The sequence below is a fragment of the Salvelinus alpinus genome, chromosome 17 (assembly GCF_045679555.1).
Source record: "Salvelinus alpinus chromosome 17, SLU_Salpinus.1, whole genome shotgun sequence".
NCBI classification, from domain to species: Eukaryota; Metazoa; Chordata; class Actinopteri; order Salmoniformes; family Salmonidae; genus Salvelinus; species Salvelinus alpinus.
In genome coordinates this window covers 26,364,115-26,381,609 of record NC_092102.1, presented here as the reverse complement: position 1 = coordinate 26,381,609, position 17,495 = coordinate 26,364,115, and the positions used below count along the sequence as shown (strand labels likewise).

Below are 17,495 nucleotides of genomic sequence, written 5' to 3'. Positions count from 1 at the left end.
GTATATAAAAAACTGGATGAAGCAATCAATATCTGCCCTAATACTATTAAAAAAAATGTAGGCTATTTATCCCCACAATGAACTGCTATAAGAGATGATCTACTGCTTTGTATATTTTGGCCTGGATATGTATTGTAAAGACAAAGAGAGATGATAGTAAGAGAGACAAAGAAATAGAGAGAGAGCGAGACAGACAGAAAGCGAGAAAGAGAAAGTTCTAGGACTGGAGGATTCCTGAACCCTCTGTAGCCTGAGGGCGATCCATCCGTGGTTCAGGAGTGTACACTACATTTACACTCACAGTCAGAATCTATTGGAGAAGAGGCAGAGGCAGAAATAAACGGCCGTCTGAAGAATATATAACAAATGACTTATCTAGCAGTAAGATGAAACAGCCCTGCCTGCCTTCCTGCCTTTGTGTGTGGTGAGGCCAACCTACGGAATCTTCTCACACGGAACTTACTGCCACGGTTCTAGCAGTACCAGAGCTGCCAGTTTGGATGTCGCATAGTCACGAATGGCTTAAGACAAAAGAAACACACACACACACAGACACATAGAATCTAGAAATAATACCCCGAATCAAAATTGGAGCTGATGCATCATACAACCCCCACCCACCAGTTGCAGACCGTTGCTGTGCTAGTCGTGACAGCCTAGCTAGTGTATGTGCTTGACAGAAGGTATGTTTTTGTTAACACCGGAGATCATGTGATATTTTCCAAACTTTTTGTATCCGGCTGGATTTCCTGTCTGCTGAGGCTCTCTTTAGAGCATGTTAAGGATTACAGTGTTCTCCAAGAGACCTCAGAATGGGGCTTTGTGCGTCGGCCCGGACCGTTATGTAACTAAGCACTGTGCTGGATACGCAAGCAGGTCTTCTACTGCTGGATGGGTGGATGGAGGGATAAGGACAGAGAAAGTGAGAGAGAAAAACAGAGAAAGTAGGGGGGAGAGTGAGTGATCAGAGAGAAAAAGAGAGAGATGTTGAGAGAGAAGGAGAGGAGGGGCATGCCTCCCGCCACAGCATGGCAGCAGTAATGCTCTCTCCACTTAATCCTGGTTTTAAACCTCTCTCTGATTCACTAAGGCAGATTATTGTCATTTCCCACTTCCCCTCCAGCCCTCCGGAGTCGAGCCATCCGATATGCCATTAACTTTTGTCATGTAAAACCTCCCTCATCTTCCACTGCCATCAGTAGACCTGAAATCTTCTTAGCTATGAATATGCCAAAAAACAAGGTAGGCGTGAACGAGAACTCTCGCCCCCTCTCTACTCCTCTCATCTATGTACTGAAGGTCGTCTTCCCTGTTCCCCTGGTGCTCAAACTGCAGCTCAACTCAGCCTCACCGTCCTAAAAATAGCCCACCCATCCTTCCAGAAATTACCATGTCCTTCAAAGTCATTAAAAAACATTATCAGAAGCCTTCACGGCACTCCATTTCTGTGTTGGGAGCGATTTGCACTTCGCTGTTTAATTGGTGAAGATGATGGAGGACATGTTTCATAATTGTAACTGCTGGCAGTGGCAAGATACTTAAAGAAACCGGTCCACCACTGAAAACTACCAGGTAAACTGCCTCCAGTTTCAGAATAAGAGATGAACGGGCAGTAAAACAAAGATAAGGCAGGCTAAATTGGATCTGGTCTGAACTATTCACACCATGATTTTAGAGTAAAGCATTCTGAACATACTGTATGTGAAGGGTTTATATATGTATAACACACTTTCAGCATGCTGTATGACAATCAATTACCCATGATCTAAATCCATTATCATTGTATTAACTAGGCACCAAACGGAAGAAAAGAGACTGAAACAGGGAGAGACGACCTGAAGTTGTCCAGTAAGAAATGCTTGTTTCTGTTTTTATTTGCAAAGCATTTTGCTAGATTTTGCTACTGTGTGTACTAATGAATATGACTCTGGTGTTAGTATCTGTGTGGTTACCTGGGCAGGAACTTAAGCTTAGCGTTGAAGCTGGACCTGGCCTGGATGTAGCCGGTCTTAGGCAGGATCTCCATGTGGTTCCTCAGCTCCGGACACACCTTGAATGTCAGCCGAAGAGCTGTGCTCGCTCTGCAATACAACAGAGCTGTTTGGTTAGGCCCTGTACTAGTTAGTTAGGGCTGCTAACTCAACGGAGAGCCTATTTAGTAAGTTAGGGCGGTGTTATGTCTATGACACAACAGGTTTCACCAAGCTACTGCTCAAGATGGCATCCATCAGTTTATGTGATTTGTTGTATACATTTTACATGCTTCGATACTAAATTAAGATGACCCCCACGAAGAAAATGTAAAGGTGAGTGTACTTTACACAACAGACTCCCAGGATGTCCCCTTGTTACAATGTAGATATTTGACGAGGAAGTCGGAGGGGATCGTGAGTGTGTGAGGGACATGAACACAAATTGTCTGGTAGGTACTGGTAGGTACTGGGTGTCCTCGTCACCCAGCCGATAGTTTAGGTGACCCAATTTCAGGGGGATCCAACAGATGGTTGTGTCGGTGGTGAGAAGCCTCCCTCTGTAGCTGTGGTGATATAAATGGATCACTACCCAGGGAATTCTCCACGCACGGCCAACGACACGCGCACACGCACACACACACACACACGAGCTCCCCTCTCAACAGCTACACTCAATGACTCGCGCTCGGTGGAAGCGCTGTGCAGTCAGTTTTTTCCATCACATCCAGTATACAGAAGTAAGACCACTGAAAGGTGGAAGTGTTGAACCCCCAAAGAAATTGATTCGATAGAGGTGCTGAATGGGTGCGCTCATTCCTTTTTCCGACGCCTAAATGAAGTGATCCACTTTGAATAGGGGGTCAAACAAATGGCTCTTCTCCCGGAGGCAAGGACACTCAGGGGTGTCGGAGTGGCCGTCTTTACCTGAGCAAAACGACAACCTTTAAACTGTTGTCCCAGGAATTCAGAGACATATAATCAATTAAGGCCATTTGTTGGATATTAATTGGATAGGGCAGTCTAGTGAACTCCTCATTTTGCTGGTAAAAGCAGAGACATATGAAGAGTTCTCTACAGTGCCATCAGAAAGTATTCACACCCCTTGACTTTTTCCACATGTTGTGTTAGAGCCTGAATTTATTTTCATACCAACACTTTGCTTCAACAAAGTACTGAGTAAAGGGTCGGAATACTTATGTAAATGTGATTTTTCACTGTCTAAAAACCTGTTTTGATTTGTCATTATGGGGTATTATGTGTAGATTGATGAGGGGGGAAAAAAACAATATAATCAATTTTAGAATAAGGCTGTAACGTAACAAAATGTGAAAAAAGTGAAGGGGTCTGAATACTTTCCGAATGCACTGTATACTGAACAAAAATATAAACGCAACATGCAACAACTTCAATGATGTAACTGCGTTACAGTTCGTATAAGGAAATCAGTCAATTGAAATACATAAATTAGGCCCTAATCTATGTATTTCACATGACTGGGCAGGGGTGCAGCCATGTGTGGGTCTGGGAGGGCACCCACTGCGGAGCCAGGCCACAAAAGGGCTTTATTACAGACAGACATTTTCCTCAACTTCATCAGTTGTCCGGGTGGCTGGTCTTAAGATGATCCTGCAGGTTAAGAAGCCACATGTGGAGGTCCTTGGCTGGCGTGGATACACGTGTGAGGCCGGTTGGACGTACTGCCAAATTATCTAAAACAATGTTGAAGGCGGCTTATGTTAGAGAAATGAACATTAAATTCTCTGGCAACAATTCTGGTGAACATTCCTGCAGTCAGTATGCCAATTGCAAGCTCCCTCAAAACGTGTCACACAATGCCACAGATGCCCCAAAACTGAACATTTTAGAGTGGCCTTTTATAGTCCCTAGCATAAGGTGTTTAATCAACTTCTTGATATGCCACACCTGTCAGGTGAATGGATTATCCTGGCAAAAGGAAACATTTTCACTAACAGGGATGTAAACAAATTTGAGCACAAAATTTGAGAGAAATATGCTTTTGTGCGTATGGAAGAATTCTGTGATATTTTATTTCAGCTCATGAAACATGGGAGCAACACTTTACATGTTGCATATATAATTTTGTTCAGTACTATGACTCTGGTTAAAAGGATGACTGGTTACTTACTGTATGTTCTCTAATCATGACGAAAGACTCTCCATAGAACTAACATTGTAGCTCTTTAACGTTCATTCTATGAGCCATACTTCATGATTATATGTTCTCCTGCAGTGCCAATGCTTTCCACCGGTTATGGTTTTGAACTGACACCCATTGTTCATGACTGGATAAGAGCGTGATCTAATGATTATCAAAAGGGTATTACACGGGTATTAGATTCTAATACGCTCGACCAGATAGGGTTAGTGATAAGGCCCATGGCTGGTGGAGGTTTAATGCTTTCAGTTATACTAGTTAAAGACCTAAGCCCCATATATCCAGGAGGCTTATAGCTGTGGAGCTGATAGACTTCCTTACACTGTCATCTGGTTTAGGTAAAGCTGACTGACTAGTGCGCTCACACCCATTGCATGCTAGTGCCCTTGACTGGGGAAGGTTTAGTCAAAGACAGTACAGTTAGAAGATGGGCTAAAACTGCTTCTCCAATTGGAATCCCTGATCACACCTGTAGGCGTTGGCTAGCTAAGCACATTCGCAGAACAAGTTATTGATCTAAATGTCGTCTCGCGCCGAATTGTCAATGTGCAGGCCATCAAATTAAACCACTCCTTTGATATAAAGTCATTTTTGATAAAAATGACAACATCTCAGTTTGTAATTTTCACGAGGTTGGAGTAATTGCATTTTCAACTACTTAAGACATTGGCTCGAATCTATGTCGTGCCTTTAGATTTTGATCAAATTAACAACTAAGGAAGAATTTTTCACTTCTCTTATTGACTTCTCAAACCCCAAACCGCGGCCTGGTCTGCTTGGTCTGTTTCGCAAGTGTTCCTGGAAGTCTTGCGATGTTGCGTCTCTGGGTTTAGAAACTGTGGTTTAGTGCTAGAGTTGCTCATGGATAGACTGGGTATCAGTCTGGTTGTGCCATTATGCCACTCCTTGTCATGCCAAACATAAAGACTGGGACAAGGCTAGCCCATAACAATAATAATTTGTAACATTCATGACTTGCTAAGGCCTCTACTAACATACGTCACTAGTCAAGGTGCCCATGGCTATACTGTAGCGGTGCCACTTTCCATCCCCTGCACGTCCAGATGGCACACTTGGTGAAAACCCACGTGGCCCAAGGCCTGATGGGATACTCAACACCTCAGAGGGAGTTTGAGTAATTACCCCACCACCACCAGCACCACAGCGATGTCTCCCCTCTCCTGGCAACGTCAAAAGATAAACCCTAAATCAACCAACTCAGGAGGGCCACTGGAGAAATGCCTAGGCACTCGTTCCTTTATGCTCTATTTTTAGGAATCTTCCATTCAAAAGAGAGGCGACGGAGAGAACAACTATTGTTTTTGTAGGAAGAGGAGCGGCGTCAGAAACAAAAGACATTAATCAACTCAGCCTCATTCCTCGGGGTGAGAGGAGGACGGTTGTGAATACAGGAGGTATTGTTATAAATAAGTGAGGGAAGAAAGAGGGCAGGAGGTGGTTTTAGGAAAAGCATATTGTCGTCTGCTTTGTCATCTTCTTTGACTCCCCAGCAGGTGTCAGTGGAAATGGTTTTAAATGTTTGGCTTCGATTTGATTTGGTGTTGGCGATGAAACTTGCTGTCACCTGAAATATGCTAAAAGTGGATAAATCATTGACTCAAAAGCCAAGATTACATTTTGTGTGATGCTGGTTGGTGTTGCTCTCACTGTTCCCCTAAAATATGTCAACTGCTTTACACAACCATAACTATAAAGCAGTTCTATGTACACCACAGTATATTATTTTATACCATTGGTAAAAGAGCAAACGTAACATATTGTATGATGCTAGTTGGTGTCTATTTTTGGGGACTTTTTGGGGGGGGGGTAAAAAGCTGGCGTTCTCGGCGTCACTGTCGCGGTCATTGTCACATGCATTTGTGTGCTCCAGCTTCCAGATGGCAGCTGCCACAAATCCCTTCTCGCACTGTGACGTGTGACACAAAGACGTACGTGTGGAGAGACATGCCTGTAAACGTTATGGCCTGCAGCACTTTCTTAACTCCTCGGCATAATGTATAACATTCATAATCAAAAAGGATTTGCTATTGCTCAATCCCACCTAAAGAAGAGGGGATTGAGATCTTAAATGGCACCTTATCCGGGGACCTTGGACCCCATCCGATACAGTAGTCCCAGGGTTTGGTGGGTGTAAGTGAAGCCTAATACATTTCCCTGCTTTTGGTCATGTTATTAAATATTATGAACTGTATATTCTAAATTGTCCCCATTTGCTGAGTTATATCTCAGAAAAGCTTGAGTAAGCTGTCCATGTGATTGCAAGGGATTTTCTTGAGCAGTTTTTCTGTAAAAACAGAATTTAGCACATGCTAAATGGGACGGTGTTAGACTAGCACTCAGAATATGCAACAGCAGCTAGAAACAAGTTATATAAATGTGTCAATTATAAACGGCAAGAAAAGTGCTATTACACTACATTCGTTTTTTAAGAATGTGTTGTCTTCTAGAGGGGGATATAGGTATGGAGGGAGACAGGTATGGAGGGACACAGAGAGGAAGGGCAGAGGTGGGATTTGTAACCCGGTTGGTAGCACTACCACTAGATCAGACTCCGGCCCAGGCCAAAGTCTACTGTACATAATGTAAATTAATGACCGTCTCTACCCAATTGACGGACTCACCTGCTTTGGACCACGATACTGTCTTGATAGAGGCGATCGAACATGCAGATCTTCAGGACAATGCTTGGCTGGGCCACCCACACGGGCACGCACACAGCCGTCCCTCGGACCCCAATGGATATCTGTGAATAGACAAGGCCCCCGTCAATCAAAACTAGTGCTTGGATGATTCCGGGATATGCCAGAAGGACATTCATCTCATTAGCCTTCACACATTATATATTATTATAAACTGGGTGGTTCGAGCCCTGAATGGTGATTGGCTGAAAGTCGTGATATATCAGACCGTATACCATGGGTATGACAAAACTTATATTTTTACATATAATTTTATTGACTACATCACTCCTATCACACATTCTCAAGAGAGGAAAGCTGTTTTTGTCATACATAAGTTAACGCCTGGCTATTGGCTTTGGCTGAATAGACTTTTGCTGTAGTTTTAGTTCACTCAGGTAATGATGATGACATCATGAGGAAAATCTTACTGGTTCACAGGTTGGGTCGGAGAACTTGATGTGGAAGTCCAACTTAGCCTCCCCTGGTACGGTGGGTGTGAATACAATCTCCAACTTGACACTTTCAAACGGGCCCACCTCCCCCTCTCTGACCTAGGCATGGGAGTTAGTCTTGAGGGAACATGTCACAACAACAGTCACATCATCAAGTGCAGGATCAGCGGTATTCATTAGTGTACAGCGTAGCAAAACATTCTGCAACAGAATTTTCTTTGCAATGAAAACTAGTTTCATATTGGACAAATTCAAGTAGGTCCCTCCCCATTTTGGCCCATTTACTTCTGTTTGGTTCCTAGTGAATACACTCCAGGTGAAATCTTTTTAGGGCTGGTTTTAATATAGTACCCTACATCTCATGATAGTGATACTGATGTGAAATTTCAAAGTCATATAAAATCTAACTACAGTCAATGCTGGGTGTCCTCCTCTGCACCATAACACAGGGATTTCAATAATACGTTGTGGAAGGAAGAACACTTCAGTGTGGAACATCACTCCAGGAAAGTTTCAATTCTCTGGGAGCACAATGTGTATAAATGCGTAAAATGGTGAAAACACACACACGAAAGGTAGCGGGAGAAGCAATGCACCATTACCCCCAAGACAGGAGTAATGAGCCCAGAATGCGCCAACAACTAGACAGGTAGAGACCGCAGGACACATGACATTAGTGCACAAACCCACCATGGAGAGACAGACAGAAATGACAGACTATCACTACAGAACTAGTGTGGATGTGTGTGTGTGTATGTGTGTGCTGTAATTTTTTATGCATTTGTTCATATCTGATAATTCACCATTTTATGCATTCACACACAAAGACCAAGGCAGACATCTATCAATACAGAACTATACAGAGAAGTGGGGATGAAGAAAAGTTGTATCATAATAACACCAAAGGGCCCGATTTACATAGCACCTCTTATATTCAGTTACTTACGTTCTTAACATACAGTTGAAGTTGGAGTTTACATACACCTTAGCCAAATACATTTAAGTTTTTCACAATTCCTGACATAATTTAATCCTAGTAAAAATGCCCTGTCTTAGGTCAGTTAGGATCACCACTTTATTTTAAGATTGTTAAATGTCAGAATAATAGTAGAAAGCTTTAATTTATTTCAACACATTCCCAGTGGGTCAGAAGTTTCCTTACACTCAATTAGTATTTGGTAGCATTGCCTTTAAATTGTTTAACTTGGGTCAAACGTTTTGGGTAGCCTTCCACAAGCTTCCCACAATAAGTTGGGTGAAATTTGGCCCATTCCTCCTGACAGAGCTGGTGTAATTGAGTCAGGTTTGTAGGCCTCTTTGCTCGCACACGCTTTTTCAGTTCTGCCCACAAATGTTCTATGGGATTGAGGTCAGGGCTTTGTGATGGCCACTCCAATACCTTGTCTTTGTTCTCCTTAAGCCAATTTGCCACAACTTTGGAAGTATGTCCATTGTCCATTTGGAAAACCCATTTGCGACCAAGCTTTAACTTCCTGACTGATGTCTTCAGATGTTGCTTCAATATATTCACATAATTTTCTCTTCTCATGATGCCATCTATTTTGTGAAGTGCACCAGTCCCTCCTGCAGCAAAGCACCCCCACAACATGATGCTGCCACCCCCGTGCTTCACGGTTGGGATGGTGTTCTTCGGCTTGCAAGCGTCCCCCTTTTTCCTCCAAACATAACAATGGTCATTATGGCCAAACAGTTATATTTTTGTTTCATCAGACCAGAGGACATTTCTCCAAAAAGTACAATCTTTGTCCCCATGTACAGTTGCAAACCGTAGTCTAGCTTTTTTATGGCGGTTTTGGAACAGTGGCTTCTTCATTGCCGAGCTGCCTTTCAGGTTATGTCGATATAGGACTCGTTTTACTGTGGATATAGAGGTCCTCCACAAGGTCCTTTGCTGTTGTTCTGCGATTGATTTGCACTATTCGCACCAAAGTACGTTCATCTCTAGGAGACAGAACGCGTCTCCTTCCTGAGGGGTATGACGGCTGCGTGGACCCATGGTGTTTATACTTGCGTACTATTGTTTTTTTTACAGATGAACGTGGCACATTCAGGCATTTGGAAATTGCTCCCAAAAATGAGGTCTTGGCTGATTTATTTTGACTTTCCCATGATGTCAAGCAAAGAGGCACTAAGTTTGAAGGTAGGCCTTGAAATACATCCAGGGGTACACCTCCAATTGACTCAAATGATGTAAATTAGCCTATCAGAAGCTTTTAGAGCCATGACATCATTTTCTGGAATTTTCCAAGCTGTTCAAAGGCACAGTCAACTTAGTTATGTAAACTGTGAGTGGTTGAAAAATGAGTTTTAATGACTCCAACCTAAGTGTATGTAAACTTCCAACTTCAACTGTATGGACTAAAAATTTGACTAAACTTTTGTTCTTCATTCAACATTCCAGTCTCTTCTACAAAGAACTGGTGTTGTACCATAGTAATTATTTTCCAGTGTTGATATAGCAACACTATAGCAGTTACTCAAAGGTGCTGTACCTCTCCAATGGTGATGTCACTGCTGCTGTCTGAGGGCTCTTCTGTGCTGGCCTTGAGGGCCGGGCCTCCCTCGTGCTGCTCTGAGGCCAGGCTGCGTCTTCCTGAGGCAGCCTCCACACCCCCCAGGGTCTCTGACACAGCAGGTGTCTGGGCCCCTAATTTCACACACACACACACACACACACACACACACACACACACACACACACACACACACACACACACACACACACACACACACACACACACACACACACACACACACACACACACACACACACACACACACACACACACACACACACACACACACACACACACACACACACACACACACACACACACACGTACATACAAGCATGCATCCACACACATCCACTCTCCAATATTTGCAAGGGAAACCTTCCTTCCTCCTTTCCCGGAGGTGATCACTGATCTGACAAACTTTACTGACAACTGATAACATGAGCTTTGATATAATTATCAAAGCATCTATTAGTCAGGTTTAAAAAACATGCTGAGTAGAGAGTTTAACTGTTGAATTTTTTAACACATCAAAGAGGCATGTGTGCTTCATTTACCTGACTGTTTGGAGTCTGAGACTAGCAAGGGTTCCTGACTCTTCCTTTCTGATTTGAGTTCTCCTGAGTCCCGTGATGCAGGGCTCTCCTGGCTGTCAGAGGCTGCTGCTATTGAAGTGCTCCTTTCCTGTGAAAGCTACACACACAAGCACACACACACTTACAAAACCCCTATACCACTGTCCAGCACTGGCCAGAGCAGTGTCTATTGGATATATTCAAATTACAGTGCACGCCGCTAACAAGACAGCCGGACATAGGAATCAATTGCTCATGGTAAAAAAGTATATATTACTGTAATGTTTCTATAAACCTGATATGACACAGGGACATGCATATGACTGGGATCAAGGGTCAGTGTCTCACCTCGGTGCTGGCGGAGGAGGCCTCAGACAAGGCATGAGCCTGGGCTTGGAGCTGGGACTGCGCTAGGCTAGGGCAGGGGGAGGAGACCAGGGTGAAGCATGTCCCCAGGGCCCCCCTGTTGGTCAGGGTGATAGCCCGGGAAATGGTCTGGCCCACCACGTGGGTACCAAAGACAATAAGGTCGATGTCCACAGACAGCTAGGAGTCATGAGACACAATGAAAAGGTGCATAAGTACTAAGAAAGCACATGGATGAGGTACACAGTATTTGAGAGGGTACATTTGTAGAGATGAATATCCCAAGATTGTAAATGCAATACTATACATAAGGAATAGAAGAATTGAGGGCCGTGTGCAGCAATTTCAGGAAATATGCAGATGACAGCAGGTAGTAGGATACTAAGATAAATCGGCACTCTTCAGACGAGGTCCTTCTTAGTACTCACATCACATTTCTTAATGGTACATCTGATGGGCACAGAGAAGGGGCCAGCTGCTGACACAAACTGGACCTCTCCCTTCAAATCCTTATTCATCTAGAAGGACATCAATGGTGATAATTTGTTAGGGAGGTAAATAACTCTTGGAGACAGATGGGTATGCTTGTCTGTCTGTTTGTCTGACTGACTCACCATTGGTTGAAAAATGACCTGCATGTCACAGGCCATCCCAGCTGATATTGGACCAGGAGGCTCGAAGCTGAAACAGAAGATTCAACCCAATTCAAACAAATGCATCTCACACATAGTGGGATATACAGTGCATTCGGAAAGTCTTCAGACTCCTTGGGTTTTCCCACATTTTGTTACGTTACAGCCTTATTCTAAAATTGATTATATTGTTTTTTTCCCCTCATCAATCTACACATAATACCCCATAATGACAAATCAAAAACAGGTTTTAGACAGTGAAACATCACATTTCCATAAGTATTCAGACTCTTTACTAAGTACTTTGTTGAAGCACCTTTGGCAGTGATTACAACCTCAAGTCTTCTTGGGTATGACGCTACAAGCTTGGCACACATGTATTTGGGGGAGTTTCTCCCATTCTTCTCTGCAGATCCTCTCGAACTCTGTCATGTTGGATGGGGAATGTCGCTACACAGCTATTTTCAGGTCTCTCCTGTTGGATCAGGTTCAAGTCCGGGCTCTGGCTGGGCCACTCAAGGACATTCAGAGACTTGTCACGAAGCCACTCCTGCGTTGTCTTTGCTGTGTGCTTAGGGTCATTGTCCTGTTGGAAGGTGAACCTTCACCCGTCTGAGATCCTGAGAACTCTGGAGCAGGTTTTCATCAAGGATCCCTCTGTACTTTGCTCTGTTCATCTTTCCCTCGATCCTGACTAGTCTCCCAGTCCCTGCCGCTGAAAAACATCCCCACAGCATGATGCTGCCACCACGCTTCACCGTAGGGATGGTGCCAGGTTTCCTCCAGACGTGACGCTTGGCATTCTGGCCAAATAGTTCAATCTTGGTTTCATCAGACCAGAGAATCTTGTTTCTCATGGTCTGAGAGTCCTTTAGGTGCCTTTGGTAAACGCCAAGCAGGCTTTCATGTGCCTTTTACTGAGTAAATGGCTTCCGTCTGGCCACTCTACCATAAAGGCCTGTTTGGTGGAGTGTTGCGAGATGGTCGTCCTTCTGGAAGGTTCTCCCATCTCCACGGAGTAACTTTGGAGCTCTGTTAGAGTGACCATCGGGTTCTTGGTCACCTCCCCTTCTCCCCCGATTGCTCAGTTTGGCTGGGCGGCCAGCTCCATTTAAGAATGATGGAGGCCGCGGTGTTCATGGGGACCTTCAATGCTGCAGACATTTTTTGGTACCCTTCCCCAGAAGGGCGGCAGGTAGCCTAGTGGTTAAAGCATTGGGCCAGTAACCGAAAGGTTGCTAGATCGAATCCCCGAGCTGACAAGGTAAAAATCTGTCGTTCAGCCCCTGAACAAGGCAGTGTTCCCACTGTTCCTAGGCCGTCATTGTAAATAAGAATTTGTTCTTAACTGACTTGCCTAGTTAAATAAAGGTTAAATAAAAATCTGTGCCTCGACACAATCCTGTCTCGGAGCTCTACGGACAATTCCTTCGACCTCATGGCTTGGTTTTTGCCCTGACATGCACTGTCAACTGTGGGACCTTATATAGACAGGTGTGTGGCTTTCCAAATCATGTCCAATCAATTGAATTTACTTTCAATACTTCAGTTTTTTATTTGGAATATATTTGCTAACATTTCTAAAAACCTGTTTTCACTTTATCTTTATGGGGCATTGTGTGTAAATTGATGAGGGAAAAAAACTATTTAATGAATTTTAGAATAAGGCTGTAATGTAACAAAATGTGGAAAAAGTCAAGGGGTCTAAATACTTTCCGAATGCACTGTTAAAGAGCAGTTTACATGAAAACATGTTATGATCAGCACCAGCCATTCATACTGCAGACAGACATTTCAAAGCCATTGAGACAACACAGCATGATATTCTCCATACTCAGTGGAATTATATTGCAGATCCATTTACACAACGGTTGTGAAGATTTGGCCAGATCATGTTAAACATTATGGATGCATTTGAGGCAGATTGAAATGGCAACATAGTGTGTGTGTGTGTGTGTGTGTGTGTGTGTGTGTGTGTGTGTGCGCTAATTGCTAAGTTCCACATGCTAAGTTCCACGTGCTAAGTTCTGTGTAAAAAGCAAACAAGTAAGACAAGTTCAAAATGAATATAACAGCAACATTCTACAAAAAAAGCATCCAGAACTATTTCAATACTAAAGGATGTTGTGTCTGCAGGGAAAAGAAAAGGAATATAATTGAAAACAGGGGGGTCAAAAGTTGACATTAAGCTGTTATTCAGATATATGATCGGCACAACATAACAGGAGCAAAGGTTAGCCATCAATTCTTAAAGCTACTGATGTAAGAAACAGTATTCAGAAATTCCTAATCAATTAGGAAACATACAGTGGGGAGAACAAGTATTTGATACACTGCCGATTTTGCAGGTTTTCCTACTTACAAAGCATGTAGAGGTCTGTAATTTTTATCATAGGTACACTTCAACTGTGAGAGTCGGAATCTAAAACAAAAATCCAGAAAATCACATTGTATGATTTTTAAGTAATTAATTTGCATTTTATTGCATGACATAAGTATTTGATCACCTACCAACCAGTAAGAATTCCGGCTCTCACAGACCTGTTAGTTTTACTTTAAGAAGCCCTCCTGTTCTCCACTCATTACCTGTATTAACTGCACCTGTTTGAACTCATTACCTGTATAAAAGACACCTGTCCACACACTCAATCAAACAGACTCCAACCTCTCCACAATGGCCAAGACCAGAAAGCTGTGTAAGGACATCAGGGCTAAAATTGTAGACCTGCACAAGGCTGGGATGGGCTACAGGACAATATGCAAGCAGCTTGGTGAGAAGGCAACAACTGTTGGCGCAATTATTAGAAAATGGAAGAAGTTCAAGATGACGGTCAATCACCCTCGGTCTGGGGCTCCATGCAAGATCTCACCTCGTGGGGCATCAATGATCATGAGGAAGGTGAGGGATCAGCCCAGAACTACACGGCAGGACCTGGTCAATGACCTGAAGAGAGCTGGGACCACAGTCTCAAAGAAAACCATTAGTAACACATTACGCCGTCATGGATTAAAATACTGCAGCGCACGCAAGGTCCCCCTGCTCAAGCCAGCGCATGTCCAGGCCCGTCTGAAGTTTGCCAATGACCATCTGGATGATCCAGAGGAGGAATGGGTGAAGGTCATGTGGTCTGATGAGACAAAAATAGAGCTTTTTGGTCTAAACTCCACTCGCCGTGTTTGGAGGAAGAAGAAGGATGAGTACAGCCCCAAGAACACCATCCCAATCGTGAAGCATGGAGGTGGAAACATCATTCTTTGGGGATGCTTTTCTGCAAAGGGGACAGGACGACTGCACCGTATTGAGGGGAGGATGGATGGGGCCATGTATCGCGAGATCTTGGCCAACAACCTCCTTCCCTCAGTAAGAGCATTGAAGATGGGTCGTGGCTGGGTCTTCCAGCATGACAACAACCCGCAACACACAGCCAGGGCAACTAAGGAGTGGCTCCGTAAGAAGCATCTCAAGGTCCCGGAGTGGCCTAGCCAGTCTCCAGACCTGAACCCAATAGAAAATCTTTGGAGGGAGCTGAAAGTCCGTATTGCCCAGCGACAGCCCCGAAACCTGAAGGATCTGGAGAAGGTCTGTATGGAGGAGTGGGCCAAAATCCCTGCTGCAGTGTGTGCAAACCTGGTCAAGAACTACAGGAAACGTATGATCTCTGTAATTGCAAACAAAGGTTTCTGTACTAAATATTAAGTTCTGCTTTTCTGATGTATCAAATACTTAGGTCATGCAATAAAATGCTAATTAATTACTTAAAAATCATACAATGTGATTTTCTGGATTTTTGTTTTAGATTCCGTCTCTCACAGTTGAAGTGTACCTATGATAAAAATGACAGACCTCTACATGCTTTGTAAGTAGGAAAACCTGCAAAATCGGCAGTGTATCAAATACTTGTTCTCCCCACTGTATGTCTGATATTGTATAGCGTACTAGCGCATACTGATGACCACGTTTAAAAAAAATGATCTCGAGGCAAAAGCCAGTATCCCAAATATTCAATTGCAACATGTGTATCTGTTGACACATGCCAGACAGAGCCAAGAGATTGCCCTGGAGCACTCCAAATGTTCCAGCCTCCAAAAGATATAGAAGGCTACCCAATCGATACGGTGGAGCGAAAAGGCCGCAGGAGAATTTCTCAAAATTCAATAGATAAACAATGAGTTGGAAAAAACAACCATAAGCACAACAGTAAAGAAGGCTGTACAGCACAAGCTGAGAATCAGTATCAAACTATTGTGTGATTATGGCTTAATGATTCCAATTATTATACAGTATATTGCTCTCATGTCACAGACTTGAGCTGAAACCTATTTTTAGTCTGACACAACCAGGCTCAACCAATTTGACTAGACTAGTTTGAGTGACCTCTTTTTCCAATGACAAGAGAGGGTTTTTGATCTGGACAGTCCTCTGGCAGAGAGGCTAGGAGAGGAGGGCTGAAATGCTCCCTGGCTCCCATTCCTCACCCCTCTCCAAATAGGACATACTGTAGATCAGGGTTCCCCAATAGGTGGCCCTATGGGGATTTTATTTGGTTTTCTGAGAAATATATTTGTATTATTATTATTTATGTTGTTGTTGGACATAAAAGACTGTAACATCACCAGGAAATCAACTCAAAATGATATTCATTTTAAAAATTTGTTCTGATTTTGAAGCCTGTCAATCACACCTATACATACCCTATGCTATGTATTTATTTACATACTTACATCAAAATGTGTTAAAATACTAGTGAGAGAAATCATATGTCATATCATGCTATTTCAAATAGATAGAAATCAGATTGACTTTCAGTAGTTCCAAAGACAGTCGACAGTAGCCTGCTGTGCCCTGGAAATGAATGAGAGGCCAAAATGGGCACGCTCACAGGCAGGATCACAGAACACAACCAACATCTGTTGTCTCAATAAGAGGAGTCACACTTTAACAAAGTATGTACTATCTACTGTATCTACCTATACCAGGGTTCCCCAATAGGAGGCCCGTGGGCCAAATTTATTTTTTGGGGATATATATATATTTTTTTAATGTTAGACATAAAAGACTGTAAAATCACTAGGAAATCAGCTCAAAGTGATAATTTAGGAAATCTGCTCCCAAGTATTCTTGTAAATAGAGAGGGATATGTGATCGTATCCCAATGTAATCAAGGTTTGAAATTATTCAATTTTTTGTCACATACTATATCTGTTCGGGATTATTGCAGTCAATTTGCAGTGTGCAAATTATTTATAACTATGTTCCGCCCCCGACCATCCACTCAAGGAAAAATCGATCCCACGGCTGAATGTAATTGGGGACCCCTGACCTACAATATCTGACAGTCTGCTTTCTAAATGCCATATGAATGCATGGAGGGAGGCAGTCTTTCTAGGTTCAAAATAAATGTTTTCAAAGAAAAAAAGAGAACAGTTCACTAGGGATTGAGTGTTGAGTGAGACCATGTTGAAGACATGTGGTGAACAGTACAGTATATCAGGCCATATTTACAGTTAGACTAAAAATATCTGGCAGGAGCCCATAGGTGCAGTATGACTGCCTGGCATATACATTATCAAACCCTCCTGGGTGACACTGATCCTATAACAAATCAATTAGCACTAGGTGGTTCATCAACATTGTTAACACCAAAACATGCCTGATGGCTACATATGGTGCTGTGTCAAAACATGAGTCCTGTCACATTAACCAGAATAGAGGAGCCATATGACAGATTCTGAGTCAGGTGTCCATTTTGGAACCATCTCAGGCTCTGGCTCAGTCTTAGGCAGTAGCATTAAAAGCACTGAAGGATGTAAGTAAGCCAAATTGCTTATTTAAAAAAATGTAAGCTGTAAAAGTGCTGCATTTTAATGTGTATAACGCCTTAGTAACGTTTGGCAGAGCCTGGGCAGTCCACCTAGCAGAGTCCCAGCAGTAAGGCTAAGACATGGCAGAGAGAATCAGCCCTGGCACACACACAGCTACACTGGGGGAGAAGAGAGATGGGGAGCCATTTTTAGAATATCAGGGGGCGTCGAAAGAACGATGGACGAGCGGCGTGTAAAAATCAGAGCATGTTCTTGGTTA

The 17,495-nt window shown here is 43.2% G+C and overlaps 1 protein-coding gene across 4 annotated transcripts in view; it reads right to left on the bottom strand.

Moving 5' to 3' along the window:
* Positions 1-17,495, bottom strand: part of cfap74 (cilia and flagella associated protein 74) — a 48,849-nt gene that overhangs the window by 22,338 nt on the left and 9,016 nt on the right. For all 4 annotated transcript variants that reach the window (XM_071348233.1, XM_071348234.1, XM_071348235.1 and 1 more), the window contains exons 15-22: positions 11,396-11,462; positions 11,210-11,299; positions 10,764-10,961; positions 10,398-10,533; positions 9,817-9,971; positions 7,280-7,402; positions 6,792-6,913; positions 1,953-2,081 (exon numbers count right to left, since the gene is read on the bottom strand). In XM_071348233.1, coding sequence (XP_071204334.1) covers positions 1,953-2,081; positions 6,792-6,913; positions 7,280-7,402; positions 9,817-9,971; positions 10,398-10,533; positions 10,764-10,961; positions 11,210-11,299; positions 11,396-11,462 — 1,020 coding nt within the window. The remainder of the gene's footprint in view (positions 1-1,952; positions 2,082-6,791; positions 6,914-7,279; positions 7,403-9,816; positions 9,972-10,397; positions 10,534-10,763; positions 10,962-11,209; positions 11,300-11,395; positions 11,463-17,495) is intronic.